The sequence below is a fragment of the Amphiprion ocellaris genome, chromosome 18, assembly GCF_022539595.1.
Source record: "Amphiprion ocellaris isolate individual 3 ecotype Okinawa chromosome 18, ASM2253959v1, whole genome shotgun sequence".
Taxonomy (NCBI): domain Eukaryota; kingdom Metazoa; phylum Chordata; class Actinopteri; family Pomacentridae; genus Amphiprion; species Amphiprion ocellaris.
Window position 1 is genome coordinate 32,677,433 of NC_072783.1, and position 20,858 is coordinate 32,698,290.

A 20,858-nucleotide genomic window follows, 5' to 3' on the forward strand; every position below is an offset into this window, starting at 1 on the left:
AACCCCGCCACACTCCGAAGCATATGGTCCAGGGCAACCAAAATGTGTTAATGCTGATTGAATATGCTGCTCCATTACACTAATGTCAGCGGGCTGTATGGGCCCGATGCTAATCCAGCATAACAGAATGGAGATGGAGCACGGCTTACCTCTGAACTTATGGATATTAGAAAAATAGAAAAGTGATTAGAACGTGATTAGAGTGGCTGGAGACCACTTAGAGAAACATACGCTTTCAGGTCTGGATGAGATTTCCATTCACACCGGTGCGTTCAGAATCACTGCTATTAATGATGCAAGCAGCTTACTGGCAGGACCAGAGAGGCTACGAGGTTCAGCTGATAGCAAACCGTTCTGTCAGTTCGCTTCCGTTTTGGATAGTTTCCCCCTCTTTTTACAACTTGTCAACAAGAGGTCTTCTTGTTGGTTATGGGCTTATTAGTTTAGTGCAATAGTTTTTCTTTTGTAGGCTATGAGCCATCAGAGCTGATCTTCACACATGGTCACATTCCTCTTCTGTTCATCTTCAATTTAAAAACCTGCCAAATATAGACGGTACAAAGCCTGTATTTGACCTGAAGCCAGAAATTGTCTTAGACGTCTTAGCAACTTGAACAAACTGAAATCCCCACAATGTAATAGAAAAACATTTCCATAGTGTGTATCCATCTGGATGCTTCTGGATTACACAGACTACTTAACTCACAACTGCACTGTAAAAAAAATAGAAATACATTAAAAATTGTGAAAAAATATGTTAAAAAGTGATGGAAAACTGCGATGTACAAAAACTGTAAAGTAAGAGCAAATATCTGTAAATATATATTTTTTTAGCTGATTTAAATACAGTAAAACTGAGTACTTCTATGTTCACAGAACATTAAAGAACAAATTCTATAAAGTATTTATGATTTTGGCCTGTTTTAGATGGTCAATATGTAAATTAATACTTTTTTCTGTGATTTTACTAGATATTGTTTGTAATTTACCAATTTAGCAGTTAAAAATTATTTACTATTGTCAGTCCCTAATGAACTTTTTTTCTCCAAATAATGTCAATTTTTTGTAAAATAATCACATTTGTATACAGTATAAAGATAAATTTATAGGCAAATGTAAAAGAAAAAATACCATTTGTAAAAGTAGAAATTCCTGATGTGGACATGATTTACAGATTACGTCTGTTGTATAGTTAGCATGTAAAATAATATTTTTAATGTGTTTTTACTAGTTATCTGTAATTTACAAAACAGGGAAAAGTCTGCAAAATAATAGTAATTTGTTTCAAAAAATCTGTTAAAAGCTGTTTTAACATGTTCATTTTTTAAAAAAATTTTTTTACAGCGTACCTAATCATATACAAAGTAATGCTGTTTTTGGGTAATTTTGCAGAGATTTCAGTTTGTTAGCTGATATGTCTTCATCCATTCCACTTATGAGTCTATAGGGATGAAAAAAGTACAAATAGTTCGCAGTACAAAGGCAGTTCAGAGGAGACTGCATGTGTCCAGCTTGAGCATAAAAGAGGACATAAATCCTCTGTTTGATTGACAGCGCTGCCATGACAACCCCGCATCAGCTGCAGGGTGTCCAATGAGGAGTCAGACTGAGGGTCCTCCCTGAGTCCCAGGTGAGCTAAAGAGTCAGACTGGAGCTGATTTCGGTCAGATTGTTCCCGAAACGCACTTCGTGTCTTCTTTGGGTTCACTCTGGGATCCAAATGGTTTTCAGATCTCCGCTCGATTTCTTCACAGCCTCCCGTCTCCTCCTGCCTCACTTTGCGGATGGGGCCCCTGTCCTGCCTCGGTCCCGGTCCCCGGATGACCCTCCCGCCGCCTGTCCTCCTCTGGCTCTCCCGGGATTGTGTTTCTCTGCGGCGCAGATTGCCAGCGTGTGCGAGACCCTGGAGGAGACCGGAGACATCGAGCGGCTGGCCCGCTTCCTCTGGTCGCTCCCGGTGACCGCAGACGGTCGTGACTCCATTTCCGAGCACGAGTCCGTGCAGCGGGCTCGGGCCGTGGTGGCCTACCACACGGGAAGTTTCCGTGAGCTTTACCACATCTTGGAGACGCACCGATTTACGCGCGCATCGCACGGCAAACTGCAGGCGATGTGGCTCGAAGCTCATTACCGGGAGGCAGAAAAGCTCCGGGGGCGGCCGCTCGGACCCGTGGACAAGTACCGCGTCAGGAAGAAGTTTCCGTTACCGAGAACCATCTGGGACGGAGAGCAGAAGACGCACTGCTTCAAAGAGCGCACACGCGGGCTACTGAGAGAGTGGTACCTGCAGGACCCGTACCCCAACCCGGGGAAGAAGCGGGAGCTGGCACACGCCACCGGACTGACACCGACTCAGGTTGGGAACTGGTTCAAAAACCGGAGACAGAGAGACCGAGCTGCCGCAGCCAAAAACAGGTCAGTGAGTTTGAACTGAACTAAGCTGTCTATTGAGTGTAACAGTTGGAAACATGCAGTCGCACGAATTACACTTGAGAGCAGAATTTCTTTTTTAAAAAAAAAAAAAAAAAAAAAATTTCTTTGTTTTTTTTAAGGTCAGTATCAAATTACTTTTCATGTCCAGCAGGTTATCAGTGTTAATCGGTTACTCACGTAGGGCACTTATCTGTCAGGCACTTCTCCACAGACAGCTATGGCTGTGCGTAAAAGGGACATTCATGCGTAAAAGCGCGCAGCCATTCAGCTTGTAGATTTTTGTTTTCCTTCTGTGCGTGTGATCTGGTGGATTTTTCTTCCCCATTCTCGGACAATAGTTTCCTTCAGGGTCAGTGTGCGGGTCAGTTATCCTGCTGGTGAAGGCAAAACGTGCATTAATGGGTGCAAATTGCTCGACATGCAAAGAGAGCCTTCAGTTTGTTACCACAGAGATTATTTGTTATATGCTTTGACAGCATCAGCAGTTTATTTAGGCTAAACTTCAAGTTAGTTTTAGTTATGGGGTTTGTTTCTTTTTCAATTCTAACTTATGTTTTATTAAAATTAATTTTAGGATTTTCATTTTGGGGAGTCAGAGTCAGACTTGTTTTGCATATTTCCTCACTTTTAGCATCTTTTTCTTTTTATTTTCAGGTTGCAGCACCACCGGATGTGTCCAGACGGTGCTCGTGCACTAAGTGGAGGAGACTGCAGTCCTGATGGGAGCGCAGAGCGAGCAGATGGAGAAACTCTTCTCTCAGTAACAGACAGTGACTCTGACTTGGATGTCTGAGACTTTCAATCAATGAAATGGACTCTTAGGGGCCTGTGTTGGTCCGTCTTTGGTTAACAGAGTGAGGATATTTGTGGACAAAGTCAGGGTTTGGTTTGCAATCAGAGATCAGGGAATTAAACACATTTATCCTCAATAGAAAGCCAGCCCATCAAAGAGAATATATAAATGCAGGTTACACTAAGATTTGATCTTTTCTTCAATTTGTTTCCTGAAAATTTCGTAGATTTTTATCTTTGCTGCTTCTGATGGTCTCCAGGAATGAGTTTCGGATGAATGATAGGATGAATTTGAACCACCTTTTTGATTTTTAACCGCATCACTGGATGGTGATGTGCACATCTGTTGACCCAGCTTCCACCTTCAGCCCAATTAAACAGACATCAGGCCATGGACCCCTGTTGGACATTAACCCAGGGACCCCCCCAGAGGAGGACCTTTACAGACTGAAACCTGCCAGTGAGCAAATCCCTCTTACTTCCTCTAATTATGTGTCATTGCTTTATTTTTGATGAGACTAGTTGTTCCTTTAGAGGCTTCTGGAGGACCCCTGGACGTCGACTGCTGTAGACAATCAGTCACCACCATGAATCACACCTGCCTGTCTACCTGTTTGTATGCTCATAACCCCCCCCCCCCCTTTTTTAACCTTCATCTCTATTTAATTTCTCAGAGTTCAATGTGCAGTCTGTGTCATGCTGTGTCATACTTTACGTTCAACTTGATGCTGAATAAATGTTTTGGTATTTTATAGAAATAAAATTATTTAATATATGACTGTTGTTTTAACAAGTCTCCTTCACTGACACTGTGGTGATCCTGTAAGGATAGTGTGTGCATGTTTTATAGGGCCGCTCAGAATTCTTTCTATCATCTTTAATATTTAGAATCTATTACTGGAAAGCACTTTGGTGCGCCAGCTGTTGTTTTGAATGTGCTATCTAAATAAGGATGATTTGATCTGACTAAAGGTTAAGTCATTCCCATAGGAGCATAGAGCTGTGAAGTATTTTTTCCAGTTAAACAAAGTTTTCTGATGATCCAGTAAATACCAGTATGCATTTTCCCCCCTAAAGTATCTGTAATGGTTAAAACTTGCTGTAAAACAGACCTGCAGTCATATTTGGATATGTGTAGTGTGATTACAGTGTGTAATGCAGCATTTGTTAACCATTAATGCACAAGTAAAGATCAATGTTCCAGAAGAATTTACCAGAGCTGTAAACTTTAATGTTTGCAAATTAATCCATATATGCCCCATAATAAAAACACAACTTTTACGGAATAAAAAGCAACAGCTGTGTTTAAAACCCACACAGTGTGTCCAAAAACCCAATGAGTTACTTGTTAAAACAATAACTGACTGAGACACAACAGGTTGAATTAGTTTAATAGATTCTTCTGTTGGGTTTTGCTACTTTTTGTGATGTTTAAACTGATTTTTCTAAGACATCTTCACAGTAGCTGCCTAATTTTTTTTATTTTTCCATGTCAGTGGCATCAATGTGCCTCTCAATTCTGTCACTTTGTCACTTGCTGAGCTGCACAGATTTTTCTAGAGATTGCAACTCAGCTCAGTCTGAATACAGTTGCGCCACCTAGTGGTCAAAGTGCCGTTATTTCATACTGGAATAACAATTTTAAGTTTTTATATTCCTTAATGTCAGTCTAACTGTACCTGAAAGAACACAGCAGGACAAATAAAACATTGCATTGCTTTATTTTCTTCTTTTGTTTGTTCACCATTTATAAGATAAGATTTATTAATCCCACAGTGGGGAAATTTCTAATGTTACAGCAGCAAACATTTAGTGCAAACATTTAAGAAATGAGGTATAAAAAATAACCCAAAGTACTAGTTCTAAAAAAAAAAAAATCACTTTATTGCGCATATCAGTGGTATTGTGCAGATTTTTTTGATGAATAGAAATACTGATAGAATATTCATATAGAACAGTAACTCATGTCTGTTTTAACTGATCTTTTTTCCACTGAGTCATGAAAACATCTCACTGTCCTGAGAGAGGCGATATATAAGGACCAGTCTTTTATTTTACTGAAAACCAGTGTTTTTGCTGCAGCACAGATCAGTTCCTCTCCATTCTGACCTCTTGTGAATCTCTGAGCAGCACTTGAACGCAGCCTGCAGTGACGTCACGTCCCAAGCAATACGTGCTACGAGCCAGCAGGTGGCGCAGCTGACCAGGAATGATGACCAAAGTCTACACTTCACAGGTAAGTTCTGTACTTTTTACTCCACTACATCTATTTGACAATATTGGTTACTTATTATTTTGCAGATTTAGTTTCATAGACGACCATTTTTCTCAGGAGGTGGGACTTCAGCCTTTGTGCTGGAGGGTGGAACCCTCAGTTCCAAGACTTTACAAAGCCTCCACACCTCCCGAGTCCTCAGGACCTGAGCTTACACACAGTCTGAGGGCTGAAATTTTCTAAGTCCCACAGTAGATCTCTGTTAGATTGAACTTTCAGACAGTCTGAGGGCTGAAATTTTCTAAGTCCCACAGTAGTTCTCTGTTAGTTTGAACCTTTCGACAGTCTGAGGACTGAAATCTTAAAAGTTCTTGAGTAGTTCTCTGTTAGTTTGAACCTTCAGACAGTCTGAGGGCTGAAGTTTTAAAGGTTTCTCAGTATTTCTCTGTTAGTTTGAACCTTCAGACAGTCTGAGGACTGAAATCTTAAAAGTTTCTCAGTACTTCTCTGTTAGTTTGAACTTTCTAGTTAACCGAAGCCTTAAAACTTGTGACCATGAGTCTTGATTTCACATTTAGATCATCCATCTGAGTTTTTCTCAGACCTTCACCTGTGGGTTTTTTAGAAATCCTGAACAAACTTTGATTCTCTTCACTGAACAGTAAAGTTTGTGGAGATCAGAAGGTAACATTAGTTTGATCAATGCCTTCAACTACTAGTAGACTTTATCTGGAAAGCAGTTTTCTGAAATGAGTTCTTAGTAAATCTGTCCACAATCAAACCAAGAACATAGAAAGAGGAAATGTTTGAAGAAACAATTTGATGTTTTCATTTCAGACTAGAAAACGTTTTAAGGCCTTGATCTGTTTTTGCTCTTTTTGATTGTTTTATTGTCTCTTCTGTTTAATTTGATCTTCTAAAGTTTAACTGGTGTCTTTTCAAAGGTTTTATCTTTAGTCTGATTCTTCTTAAATGTTTAGTTTTGCTCTTTTCTCACCTTTTATTCTTTTCTAATGTCTGATCTGATTTCGAAATGTTTTGTCTTTTTAATGTTTAATTGTTGTTTTTTCAAATGTTTTATTGACTTGTTTGAAAAATTTCCTTTTCTTTCCCAATGTTTAATTTTTCTATTAAATCTTTAAGGTTTTTCTTTTTAAATGTTTTACCACCTTTTAATGGTTAATTTTCTTTTTTAATGCTTCATTGTATTTTCTGTTTAATTCCTATTTAAAGTTTTGTCTTTAAGATTTAATTTTCTAATTAAACATTTTTTTAATTAAATGTTTTGACTTTGAAAGGTTTAATAATCTAATTAAATGTTTTGTATTTTTCTAAATGTGTAATATTCTTGTTTAATTGTATTTTTTAAATGTTTAACTATCTAAAATATTTCATCTTTAATGTTTAATATTTTTGTTTAAAAAATTTTGTTTAATTTCACAATTATATGCATTGTATCTTCGGTTTAATTATCTAATTAAATATTTTGTCTAATGTAATTTAATTGTATTTAATGTTTAATTTTCTTTTTAAAAGTTTTATTATATTAAATGTTTTTTTTTTCCCCTTTGATTTAATTGCTTTTTTTTTTTTTTTATTCTTTTAATGAACCATGTAACTTGAATGGATGTGATGCTGGTGTGACCACAGTGCACACGTCTGATGTTGCTCACAGTGGTCCAAGGGACGCTCAGGGAGTTTGTGTGTTTGCTCACACTCAGGAAAAATTACAGGGAACATTGCTACTAATTCTATAATATTCTAGCATTATAGCCCACAGTGAGCAAAATGCTACTTTATGTGTGTTGTTTGTACTTTTACTTCAGTAAACTTTTGTTTTCAGATGACTTTTACCTGTAAGAAGGTATTTCTACACTATGGCATTGCTACTTTTACTTGACTAAAATATCTAAGTGGCTAATTTTCCACCTCTTTCTGCTTAGTTAAACTTTTTGAGGCCTCAGTAAGAGTACTACTGACAATGGCACAGACAATGCTAGCAACCAGGTTTGAAGACCAAAATGTTTTGTGAGAAATTCTCCATCATGTAGTTACTCAGAATCTGACACGTGTGCGGCAAAAATTGTAAAAGAAGATATCACAAAAAATGTGTCACATGCGATTACAGCCTAGATTCACATTAAAGGTCCCATATGGTGAAAATCCATTTTCGTTGTGTTTTGTGGTTTTTATGTTATGTTGTTGTGTTATGAACCCTATTTGCAGTATTTAAACTGAAAAACTGAAAGACACAGTGTTTGGGGGGACATGCAGGACTTTGATTAATTTGCTGAATATAGTCACAATATGGGACCTTTAAAGACTCCAGTGGAGCCTGATAGCAGAGCAGGGATGGTAGCTGGACTGACCAGACCGTGGCATGCAGAGAACATGTAGATATGGACTTGCTGTCTGGGTGAAAGTAGCACTCAGTCATAGAGTCATAGAGCAGGGCCTGATCAGAGGTCAGAACATCATTTCTAATGGACCCCAAACAACCACATTTCATTCTTGTCAACTGGCAGCCTGGATGTGATTTGCCCCAAATTCCTGGTCATTGATAAACCTCTTTATTCATGTGTGTTCATGTGTGCGACTGAGACATCTGTGGACGCTCACATCACCGTCCTGGATGGAGAAGGACAGTTGCTATGGCGACCAGCTTGTCATTCAATGTGACCAATCACAGCAGAGCTTTAAAGCTGAAACCAGGATAATGGATAGGTGGATTCTTCTTAAATTCGAATAATTTTGGTTTCTTTCCTCCTTTATGGCAGCAGATGAAATATCTTTGGGTTGTGGACAAAGCAGGACATTAAATAACATCATCTTGGGCTTTTTCCCTGCAATTTTCTTTCATTTTATAGACAAAACAACTAATAGAATAATTGAGAAAATGATCGACAGATTAATCAACAATGAAAATAGTCACTAGGTGCAGTTCTGATAGATGGACAGAGTGGATAAGATTATGTAGAGCCTGTTTCAGAAACCATTTATACTTTACAGAGCTCAGGGACCAAACTAAACCTGTAGGGAAATACAGCAAATTTAAAAGTAATTTAGCTGCAATTTAGAGTAGCTTGTATAAAGTTTCAGAGCTCCAGTAATATTATTATTATTATCTTAGCTTTTTTTTGTTTGTACTTTTTTCTTACTGCTTGTGTACTTTTATTCAGGTAAAACTTGAAATGCAAGACTTTAACTTCTAATAGAGTGTTTTCATGGTGTGTAATTGTTCATTTCACGATGAAGACAAATAATATTACAGAAAGTAACACTATTTATGTACCTTTACTCAAGCAAAACTTTCAATTTGGGACCATTACTTGTAATAGAATACTTTCATGATGTGCAGCTACTAAATGTACTTCTTTAGATAAAGAATCTGACTGCAGCACTGGAAATATGATGTAGAGTAACACTAAAATAAAATTTTACATCCAGTACTTTAATTTATAATAGAGTATTTTAGTGTCCTATTGTTAATTGAACTTATATAGATTTTTTAAAAAGGTTTAAATACTATACTGAAACAGAAATATTGTAATAATATAGAGAAACACAGAGGAACACTCAAGTATAAATTCTAATTTAGGACTTTTACTTGAGTGAGTTGACTAGAGTATTTTCACAGTATCAAATTGTCAGTTTTACTTACATAGATGACAAAAAAAATGAATATGTCAAATAAATATTTAGAGAGAATAACACCTAAGTAATAAAAATCAGGATTTTTACTGGTAATAGAGTCTTCTCGTGGTGGGCTATTGTTAATTTCACTTCTATAGACTTTTAAAATGTCTAAATACTACACTGAAAGAAAAGTATTGCAATATTACAGAGTAACACAGAGAGGAACACACATAAAAATTCAAATTTAGGACTTTTACTTATTTGAGTCTACTAGAGTATTCTCAGTGTGAAATTAGCAGTTTTACTTACCTAGATTTTTTTAAAATGAATATGACACTATATAAGGTGTTATAATATTACAAAAAGTAGCAGAGAGACAGTGGACATTGTTTTTCAACAGTCACACGACTATTCTTAGAAAGTTTGTGCACTGCTGAGCAAAAAACAAAAACAACAGAAAACACACATCCCCAGCTTCTGTGAGAGGAGCTGATTGGTCAGGAGGCAGGTATATATTTTAAGGTAGTATTCAGAAAACCTGTAATAGACTCATTACTGTGTTTTTCTGCCTCCTCACACTCCTCCCTCCCCTCCTTAGAAACGTGTGTGTGTGTGTGTGTGTGTGTGTGTGTGTGTGTGTGTGTGTGTGTGTGTGTGTGTGTGTGTGTGTGTGTGTGTGTGTGTGTGTGTGTGTGAGTGAGTGAGTGAGTGAGTGAGTGAGGGAGGAAGGCTGTGGCCATGCATACGGACTGACTGATTGACTGTCTGGCCGTGACGCACGCACACACGCACGCCCCTCCGCACACACGCGCATGCACACGCCTCCTCATGAAAACAGCCCCCCCCCCCCTCTCTCTCTCTCTCTCTCTCTCTCTCTCTCTCTCTCTCTCTCTCTCATCCGGCGCAGAAGCCCGGCAGCGCGGAGTGACGCGTTTTGCGCATTTCCTGCAAAGCTCGCGGATTCAGGAGAGAGGAAAAAACACACACACACACACACGCACACACACACACGAGAGCGCGAGAGAGTGGTGATGAATCCGAGGTGCTCGTGAGCCTGTTAAAAATAAACAACAACAATAACAACAACAAAAAAAACCCCACAGCAGTTCTTATTAACTGTTGCTGCTGGAGAGGAGGTTATTTTCCACGAGAATACGCGACAAAATATCGCGGTGTCGGTGAGGTCGCACAGCCAAGGAGATTATCCACCGGAGAGAGCGAGCCGCGGCGGGGCTGGAAACCGGAGCAGCAATCCCGGATGGCTAGGCGCGGCTGCTCGCTGTCTCTCCCTCCCTGACCCCCGGGAAGAGACGCGACGAGGGCTGGACGGAGAAGAAGCTCCGTGGGGGGACTGGACATGTTTTTTTTCGGGAATTTCGCGGGACCGATCGTAAACAAGCGGGTGGGAGAGGGAGCCCACTGAAGGGTGTGTGAATCTTGCGTGGTCGCTGCGTTTTTTCGAGCCCGCTGCTGATCCGGTGTCCGTGCAGCCTCCGTGCGTAACACCGTGTTCTGATGTGGTCGGACTAGACTGAGGAGCCAGCGGCATTATGGGATGTAGCAGGACTGTGCAGTGACCCCGCTCATTGGAAGGAAACAGTCTGTGTACAGGAACAGCCTAAACACACGCACACACACACGCACACACCCTCATCCTTCCCTACACACTCCAGCAGCCATGCCTGTGTTCAGTGGGCTGCTCAAGGTAAGAGTGTGTGAGGCGGTGGACCTGAAGCCCACCCCCTGGGCCCTGCGTCATGCTGTGGGCAAGAGCGGCTCCTTCCTGCTGGACCCCTACCTGGCGCTGAACCTGGACCAGACCCGGCTAGGTCAGACCGCCACCAGGACCAAGACCAACAGTCCGGCCTGGCACCAGGAGTTCTGCACCGAGGTCCGGGAGGGAAGGAGCCTGGAGCTGTCGGTGTTCCACGATGCCCCCATTGGGTATGATGACTTCGTGGCCAACTGCACCATCCAGCTGGAGGACCTGCTGCAGAACGGAACCAGGCACTACGAGGACTGGGTATGTGTTGGATGAGTGTTGGAAGGTTCTGAGCATGACTACAAGACTTCAGATTATCAGGTCATTAGATTCGTAGTTCTAGGAGCTTCAGTTAAATTCAGCTGGACTTCCTCTTTCAAATATTCTTCTTCCGTTCTGAAACAGATTCCAATCTTTTACCTCATGGGATCTGCTGATGCAGAACCTCCAATGCTCCAATTACCACAAATTTAAAATCTGCATCTTATATGGAAGTCCACTGAGATGTTTTTATTGGAGCTCCAATAAAAAGAAGCTGGACTCCTCTTTAGGTTCTCGATAAGAACCTAAGAAGCCCAGTTGCTTTTTATTGAATCTACACAGACATTGATAACTGGACTTCTCCGTTAGGTTTCTGAAAAGACTCTGAAAGGTTCTTCTTCTGTTCTGCGGCCGATCCAGATCTTTTACCACATTAGATCTGCTCATACAGAACCTCCAATGCTTCAAAATCTGCACATCATGTGGAAGTCCAGTTGTAGATGTTTGTGTAGATTCTCAATCATCCAAGTCACGGTGATAGTAGGAGCTTCAGTGAAGAGCAGCTACATCTGTAAATGGACTTCTCCTTTAGATTCTCTTCTGGAACCTAAAGGAGAAGTCCAGTTGTAGATGTTTGTGCAGATTCTCAATCATCCAAGACATTGTGTCCTAAAAGAGACGTTTTTAAGTTTAAATTATTGCTATGACTTTGATGACTGAGAATCTACACAGACATCGACAACTGGACTGCTTTAGGTTCCTGAGAAAACCCTGAAAGGCTCTTCTTCTGTTCTCACACAGATTCAAGTCTTTTACCATCTTCTGATACAGAACCTCCAATGCTCTTTTTACCCCAAATTTAAAACCTGCACATCATGTGGAAGTCCAGTTGTAGACGTTTGTTTAGATTCTCAATCCAAGTCATCGCAACCTGAAAGAGAAGTCTAGTTCCTTTTTATTGAAGCTCCTACTATTGCCATGACTTGGAAGACTGAGGATCTACACAGACATGGACAGCTGGACTTCTTGTTTAGGTTCTTTTCAGGAATCTAAAAGAGAAGTCTACTTGCTTTTTATTAAAACTCCTAATATTACCATGAACTGGATGACTGAGAATCCACTCAGACATACATCTAGAGCCGTGATTACACAATACATTCATTCAGACACACTCATCACTGCTCATAACCAATATGAATATGCAAGACCAGCTCAAAAGCTCCTGCACAGACAGCACTCTATACATGTAGGATATTTATGGTGCAGAAAAGTTGGATATTGTTGAATGCATGCAGCTGAAATGGCATTTAATAACAAACCCGAGCTTCTCTAGGACTCTGCAGCAGACCAACTGTTGTGCTGTTTGCGTAGTGTGTTTGATGTGGTGTTTGGAGCAGAGGAACGGGCCCCTCAGCCACAGTATGTAGACTAATTAGTTCATGTTCTGCTTCACAATGAACAGCTGTGGGATGCCTTGCTCATAAGCAGCGGTGCGTTTATCTGATTTCTTGTTTTCTGACAGATTCTGATCATTCACTACATGGGATTGACTGATACAGAGCCTACGATGTCGTATTTACCTCAAATTTACAATCTGCACATCATGCAGAACTAAAATTATTGTGAAAGGGTACAACTTTGATTGAAGAACATACATTCAAGCCGATTTCTGTCCAAACAAGGCGGATATCATTCAGTCTGATCACATCTGGAACCTCTGTGGTTTCATTTCAGATTCTCTCAAAATATCAAACATTACACTTTAGAACAAATCTTTACTGCCATCATCCCCCCTCAGCTTCATGTGCTGAGATGTTGCCTGGTTGGGTTTAGTTTGGTACCTCAGACAGTCTTCTTTTGCTTATTTGAAGCTATAAAGAGCTATTCGGCTTCCTATTCATTAATCCTGCAGCTTCCTCTCCTCTGTCTGCGACACCTGAGCTGTTTGGACTTGCATCACATCTGATTCCTCAGCTCTAGTCCTCTTCTCAATTCTTCACATTCCTCTTGCCTCACTGGGTTTGAAGGAATAGGAGGAGACCTTGTCTTTACCCCTTTAGAATTACAGTTACAGAGCAAATCCAGAAATGTAGATGCCAATCAGTGTCTTCAACAGTTTGCCTCTTCCTCTAGAAAGAGACACGCACATCTTAGCAGTGGGAAAAACCAAAATTCCTTACATTTGTCACGGTTTCTCGTCCTTTAATGTCAGCTGTGTCGAGACCGTACAGCCACATTTCGATCTGTATGTACGGGGATAAAGAGCTATTTGTTTTCGGTCTGCGACTGTTTTAACATGTGATCCTGTCCAGCTGTTTACGCCGGTTTTATGTCGACTCGCTTTATGTTGGATGAACGACTAACAAGGGTGATTTCAGGACAAGTGTTCTGGGAGCTGATGATCTGTTTAATTTAAAAAACCTGAGCCAGGTTGCTTCTGATTAACCCATTATCTACAAGCAGCGTGTGTTTTACGTGGCAAATTGTGAGCTGTTACAGTAATTTTCTACCTTTTGAGGCAGCTATCGGTTTCAGCATTTGAAATTTTAAGACTCCACTCTTCTTAGTATGGTATTATTCCTACTCTGTCAAATGGCATTTTTGTTGCATGGTGATTTTGTTTTGAAGACTCCTGAATGTCAGAGTATTTACAGCCCTCAGCTGGATTAGCATATGACCATGATGTAACGTTAAAAGCAGGAGGCAACAAAATGCTCATTGTGGTGAATTAATCTGAAATCCCAACTCTTACGAAGCTTATTTTCATACCACAATACTGTAAAAAAAATCTCATCGTGCACTTAGTTAAAGTGTGTAGGATGTGAAAGTGTGCATGATTCCAGAGGGGGAAGCGTGCAAAAGCCAAACGGTATGGTTCGTTAGGAGGGGCTTCATTGATGTGCAGTTATGTAACCTTATGCTATATGAGCGCACACTGGCATGTATAAATAGACATGCACATGAACACACACACGCACACACACACACACACACACACACACACACACGGATACCTCGTCCCTCAGCCATCCTCGGTAAGGTCAGAGCGTATGGATCACTCTGTTGATTGACTGCGTCCCATCGATCAGCCCAGCCAGCTCACCAATACATCTGCCTCAGAGCGACACCGTCCCTCCCTCCCACTTCCCTGCCGTCCTCCTCCCTTCATTACTCACCACTTCTGCCTCCTGTGTCTCCTTCTTCCTCCCCTCCTCTACGTTGAATTTCTCATCTCGCAAAACACTTATGCCCCTCCTCCCGCCTCTCTTCATTTAGGCATCATCATCCTCTTTGTGTTTCACTCGTGTACCTTAAACCCTCCTCTTTTATCTGATTCCGCTTGATGCTTACCTTCTGTTGCTCTTCAGTCTCCAGTGGGGAGGATGTGGAGTTCAGATTTCATAAGAGGGCAACAGCGGGGAATAGAATACAAGTCGGAGCAGTCGAGTTTTTCTCGATGCAGCCTCCTATACACGCTTTGTCCGTTAGATTTCTGTATGTTTGGGACATAGATAATTTGAGGATAAAAAAATGACCAACATGAATCTTTTGAATCTTAGACAGGGGTCGACTCGCACTATGTAGACCATTAGTGCACTGATATTAATATAGTAAGCTGCATTCATACAATACATATATATCTACCATAAAGTCATGTAATCATGGGCACATATTTCAGATAGGACACAGGAGATACATCTGCCCAAATATTTTCAACATATGCATTTGTTTCTTCCAATAGTAACATAAAAGGAGCACAAAACTTTTATTTTGAAGACCCATTCCAACATTACCAATAGAAACAGCACAACAGATGTATGCAGAGAGTGAGCAAATTGGTAAAGGGTCAGATTGGGGCAAATTTAGTATTTGTTGCTCAAAATTTGCTGGAGGAAGATGGCTAGACCCCTACTTAATGTGTTTGTTTAAGGAAAACCAACATCCATGCATGTGGTGTATGTATTGATGGACCAGAGTCCCGCCTTGTCAGTCGTTGTGGTCATTTTAAAAAAAAAAGATCCTCCTGTTAAAACTGTCCAGGCTCAACGCAGTGCAGTGAAATTGAGTGGTAATTTATATTTGTAAGTAAATTTCTTTCATGATCCATCAATCAATCTCTTATTTTAATAGTTTAACCCATAAAATGTCACAAAGTAGTGGAGAATACCCATCACAGTTTCTTCTATGTGCAATTAAAAGTCTAAGTACGCAAATTGTCACTTTGATATGACTGAAGATGTGGCTTTTTTTGGTATTTCTGCTTGATAATTTAATGCCGTTGAATTCCCTGTTGATCAGCAAATTGCCACGTTTGGAACGGATACATGATGATGCTGAGAGGATGAATCACGATGACTTTGGTGATCCCCTGACTCACATTAGTGGGTTTTAGTAAAATATCTCAAAAACTATTGGATAGATTACCTTCAATTTTGGTGCCTACGCTCATGTTTTATTCAGGACCATTCTAATCATTTCATCCACCAATATCAAAATGTGATTCTGAAAACATTTATTGCAAGAAATAAGCTATGCAGTTCTTTGGAAACGCAACACGACCAGAATGCATTGCAGGGTGGGTCACACGGATAATATGTAGGAAGCGCTGAAGTGACGGACCCTGTGGACACGCACCATTACTTTAAATCCACACTCATGCTTTTTTGTTTTTAAAATGCATAGTTCTTGCTAATTTTTATGCTCTGTGTGTTCACCACGCCCGAGTTTTAAAATGGCTTAAATGGAGAGTTTTTGAAATGCTGCTTACCCCATTTTAGTTTGACAACTTTGGGATTGGGTTTATGTCATGGCAAGCACAAACATTTGGAAATGATGGCGCCCATTACACTGCCTGATTAGCTCTCATCAGTCATTATGTGTCTTTTCCCGATTTGTCACGTCTTTGACTTGTCACGACTGTGACTCACCGGATGTAGTCTGCAGGTACAAGCCTGCCATATCCTGTCAGTAGCCAATATCTGTGTGTCATTGTTTTCAAAATCCCCTTTGCTATGGGAAACAACAACAACAATTTCCAACCTAGCAACCAACACTGTGAAAATGACAAACTTTGGCAAAGATTTGGATTGTGAAATAAGACAGGACTGCTTGGTTCTTTGGGTGAATTAGCCATTTTAATGAGAGCACACGCCTCAGTTTATGCAACAGATTCCTTTAACTGCATTATGAAAAGGCACTGTTGCTGCATCCTGGGCTTAGCGCTGTAGAGAGCCTCTAGTCTCTGTACAGCAGAATGATAATGAGTGTAGTTAGACCATTCTACTGCACACAGCGCTGTGGAGATAGATCTGACTATGCAAGACCACTGTCAGTTGCAGCTTGTTGTCCAAACAGCTAAGCAGTGAACCCTTTACATCTCGATGCTCAGCGTACAAGAATGGTCATGTGGCATGCGTTTTCAAGATTGTTGGTAAGAACGGAGGCTATTTCTGAGATGCTGCAGGATTCTTATCTGAGCAGAGATTATTTTCATTTTAAACTTTTAAAATGAAAATGTATTAGCTTGTGTGGATGTAGTTTTAATGTTTTCAAGGCATTAAGGAACATGTTCAGACCAAATCAAAACTCCCAAAAAGCTTAAATGGGAGAAATAAATCAACCTCGGTAAGCCTTGTAGACTCTATGACAGAAAGCGGGTGATTGACATGAACCAAATATTAATGATATTACTAAACGCTGCGCCCAGAGTCCAACCAAATGGTCGTCTTCCTGCTGTCCAGATGAACACCGAGCCTCATCTCCGTCTTTCTCACTTCCTCCGCCCTTCTGCCGCCTCTCTCATCTCATCTCGTCATCTCTCACTCTTGCCTCGGCGCTGTTATCCTCTCAGCTTCCTGCTCTCTTTTGTCTCCCGCCGTCCCTGCGTGAGTCGGGCTCCTGTGGACCCGACTGCAGGTTCCCCGCTTATGTGCCGCTGGTGAAATATTAACAAGGCTTTGATGCTTATTAATTGTCCCACTCAGTAATTGAGATGCTCCACGAAGCCCATCCCCATGGCGACAGTGACAGCCCGTCCCCTTGGTGACAGCCTCTCACCCACCAGAGAGACAGAGGGAGAGAGAGGGGGAGAGATGATGGGTGAGAAAAGAGGAAAAAACAAAGCAGAACAGCACCTTTTCTGCTCTTTAAGAAGTCCAAATGATTCGAATTTGAAGCCATCAAAGGTAGAGAAAGGTTTCCTGGTGCTGCGTGGCCACTTTTCAAGGGAAATTCCACTTTACTCACCAGCATAATTGTGGAGATGCTGCGTGAAGGTACTTAACGAGACACAACATTACAGCATTGTCTGCTCGGCTTAAGTAACTGAAGCCTCGGACAGGTTTGAACAAGTTTTACTCCACTCCATTTGCGCCATTTGTTTGGATTTCACCTCAGTTGTCCTGTAAAACCAACGTTCCAGTGTAGAGCTGTTTCTTCGATCAACACTGGCACAATCAAGCTTTTATTAGTGCACACAGTTTAGCTTATTTTTAAGCTATTTGCTGTCAGATGATGTATTTTATGCTCTCTGTGATACCTGTTGTGTGCATTGTGACCTAAAGCACGTGGCTCTGGAGTGGAATCTGTGTTCTATAAGTAAAAACGCCTTTGTGGAGGTGAGTTGCATCGCACTGTAAACAGAAGTGTGCATTCCTGTGGCAGCTATGGTATGCAGTGGCCGAGCGACGCAAAGGATGATTACAAGTCAAGTTCAACTTTCACTTTTAATTTTTCTGTGGTATTTTCAGAGGTTTGCAGTCTGTCAGCAAGATTACACAAAAACTACCAAGCTGAATTTCCATGAAACTCGGAGAGGCACGAGCAAAGGAAGAGCCCGTTTAATTTTGGTGCTGATCCAGATCACTTTATTGAAAAACTACGAGACAGGGCTTTGTTTTGGGTGCACTTTGCTTTCTGAGTGCCCTTCTAGTTTTTAAACAACCTATTTAGATAAATGGATTACATTTGGCTGCTGTTACAGATGCTACTATAAAGCAGATATCCACAATCTGCACTGCATCCAATCAGTAAAGTGTGGTATTATGATGATGCAAAAATAGACTAAAGCACCAAGGATACAAAATACTAAAAAGGACCATTGTGACCGCCTTTGGCCAAAATGAACCAGATTTATGATATTATTTTGGCAAATTAAACCTTTCATGACCTCATTCTGAGAGATTTTATTAGGTTTGTTGTGTTGCCGCCTTTGGTTGGCCCTCTTGAAACATTGATACTAAACAATGGAGCAAAATCTCTTCTTTTTTCACACTATTTACCCGTATAAAAGCATTTTCTGTTGCACTGAAGCACAACCACACATCAGCTTCCTCCTTCTCATATCATACTTTAGTGTTATTTCTTGTGATACTGACTGCAGATAGCTATATATACGGTACATCAAAATACAACCGTAATAGATCTATAATTTACCCTTTACACCCAAAATACATAGAGATCTTACAGGTGAAGGAACCTATGACAAATTTACTGCTCATTCCTGGTGACAAGGAGACTTTGAGCAAATTATTGTCATTATATTTATGAGTCAGTGTCTCGACTATTTGCTCTAATATGTGATTTTGTGAGACAACAATCACAACACGTGTCAGTATTTTTCTTGCTTTATTGTTGTATACTGTAAAACAGGTAAAAGAAAAGGAAGCCATTGCTTCATTTTATGATGCCTATTCTGAATGCTGTTAAAAAACAGAGCCAGTTTGTGTATTATACAAAAACACACCAGTTAAATTATCGCCGTCATTATCAGCGGTTATAACTTCCATTAGGGAATTTAAATTGGTAATGTTTCATCCACTTTGTCTGTTGCTGCAAAAATTAGTCTCAGAAACAGCTCCAGGTAGCGTCGAAAGGTTAAAACGTCCTCCATTAAAGCTTCTGAAAATGGCATGTCGTGGTGACAGAGAGCAGAAGGAGTAGGCAGGCAGACAGACAGACAGACGAGGGAGACTGGGGAGAAGGAAAGCAGAAAACATGGACTGGAAGGAGTGGAAGGCTGACGAGGAAAATGGTGATGATGAGGAGAGAAGGAAGGAGGTGAGGTGTTGAAGGAGCTCTGTTTACATGTAAATATATGTGGCTGCATGGTGAGAGCTGTGAGGAGACTAGGAACAACCGGATGGAGACTTGGTTGACCACACAGTGTAACGTTTCCACGTCAGATGTCAGCCAGAGACTGTTTGACTCACTCACATATTCAGCAGCCAGGATTAATGACTGAGGGGTTCCTTTAAAAACACTGTTTTCATCAGTTGCCGTATTACATTTGTGGACCGAATCATTTAGTATTTTTTATTTAGGCTAGCAGTTGATCCCACAATAGAACATGTTTTAGGACCTTGTACTAGTACTTTCACATTAAATGCACATTTTAAGCAGTTCATAAACAACTGACAGACACAAACACTGTACAGCGTCTGTGTATTTAGCTGAATTTATTATAATAATGTTAAATTTTGTAGCTTTTTTTGCCAGCAAAGATGGCTTTGCAGTTGTTTTTCTGTCTTTTGTTGCCATTTTATTGTTTAGGGAAAAATATTACCACCATAATACTTTCATGTAAGCGGCAGTGTTGTTCCTCCATACCAGTTAAAAAGCCAAAGCCAGTTTTAATGATTTTTCAGTCTACATTAAGTCTTTTTTGACCTTTTACTAGTAATTTCAAGTATGTTTTTTTTTATATTTTATTGCATTACATATTTAGAAGGATTTGTAAAATTTGTAAAATGATGCATTCAAACTGTGTAAAGTTTACATATATTTAGCTGGATTACATTAATATTGATATTGGATTTATTTTATTTATAAATTAGCTCTAAATTCTGTGTTGTTCTCACCTTTTTTTTGCCATTTTTGTTTTTTTATTTGTTAATCTAAAATATCATTACAGTTAATACTTTTTTTGGAAGTGGCAGCATTGTTCCACCATCACTTGTCTTGTTAAAAAAAAAAAAAGTTAAAACCAATTTTAATAAATTTTTATTTTTACATTTGCGAACCAAACCATTTAGCATATCTTAGGGTAGCTCAAAAAGCATGTTTTAGGGCCCAGTTTTTAGCCTTGTGCTAATAAATTCAAATTACATTTGCTGTATTTTATGGCATTACAAATTGGTACTAATTAAAAAACAAGTGGCAGGTTTAAACAGTGTAAAGCAGCTGTATATTTCACTGAATCTATTATATTAATGTTGATATTTGGTTTTATAGCTATAAATATCACTACTTTTGTAATATTTTCTTGTATGCTGTAGCATTTTTCCACCACCGTCCTCTTTGTTTAACAAAGTTAGAGCTAGTTTTAATCAATTCTTATGTTACAGTTGTGATATATTTTAGGCTAGCTCTTTATACAACTTGATCCTCCTAAAGTATGTTTTAGACACAATTTTTAACTTTATAATAATTTTAAATTGCTAGACTTTGTTTCACTACATGTTTTTAACAAGTGACAGATTCCAACAGTGTGAAACTTCTGTATATTTAGCTGAATCTGTTGTGTTAATGTTGGATTTTATGGCTATTTAATGCCGGCAATGATGACTTTCCAGTTGTTTTTCCACGTTTTTGTTGTCATTTTTACATTTCGTTTCAGCAAGTTTTAGTTACGAATATCATCACCATCATTTTTTTCTCTCAAGACACGACTCTGATTATCCTCCAGGTCACGGCCATGTTTGCATCTTCCCTCACTTTATTCCTGACCCCCAGACTCACCCATTTCCCGACCGTGGCGAC

General features: G+C 39.9%; 2 protein-coding genes across 2 annotated transcripts in view; both read left to right on the forward strand.

Annotated features, from left to right (window-relative positions):
* The first annotated feature begins 1,250 nt into the window (after window positions 1–1,250).
* six3b (SIX homeobox 3b) lies at window positions 1,251–4,003 on the forward strand. The gene is made up of 2 exons (XM_023284418.3): window positions 1,251–2,415; window positions 3,088–4,003. The coding sequence occupies exons 1-2, from the start codon at window positions 1,721–1,723 to the stop codon at window positions 3,224–3,226; spliced, it is 834 nt and encodes a 277-aa protein (XP_023140186.1). The 5' UTR covers window positions 1,251–1,720; the 3' UTR covers window positions 3,227–4,003.
* A 6,023-nt stretch (window positions 4,004–10,026) lies between these two features.
* The window catches only part of prkcea (protein kinase C, epsilon a), a 48,804-nt gene continuing 37,972 nt past the window's right edge, over window positions 10,027–20,858 (forward strand). The window contains exon 1 of the mRNA XM_023284383.3: window positions 10,027–11,099. Within this exon, the coding sequence (XP_023140151.1) occupies window positions 10,755–11,099 (345 nt within the window). The 5' untranslated portion in view covers window positions 10,027–10,754. The remainder of the gene's footprint in view (window positions 11,100–20,858) is intronic.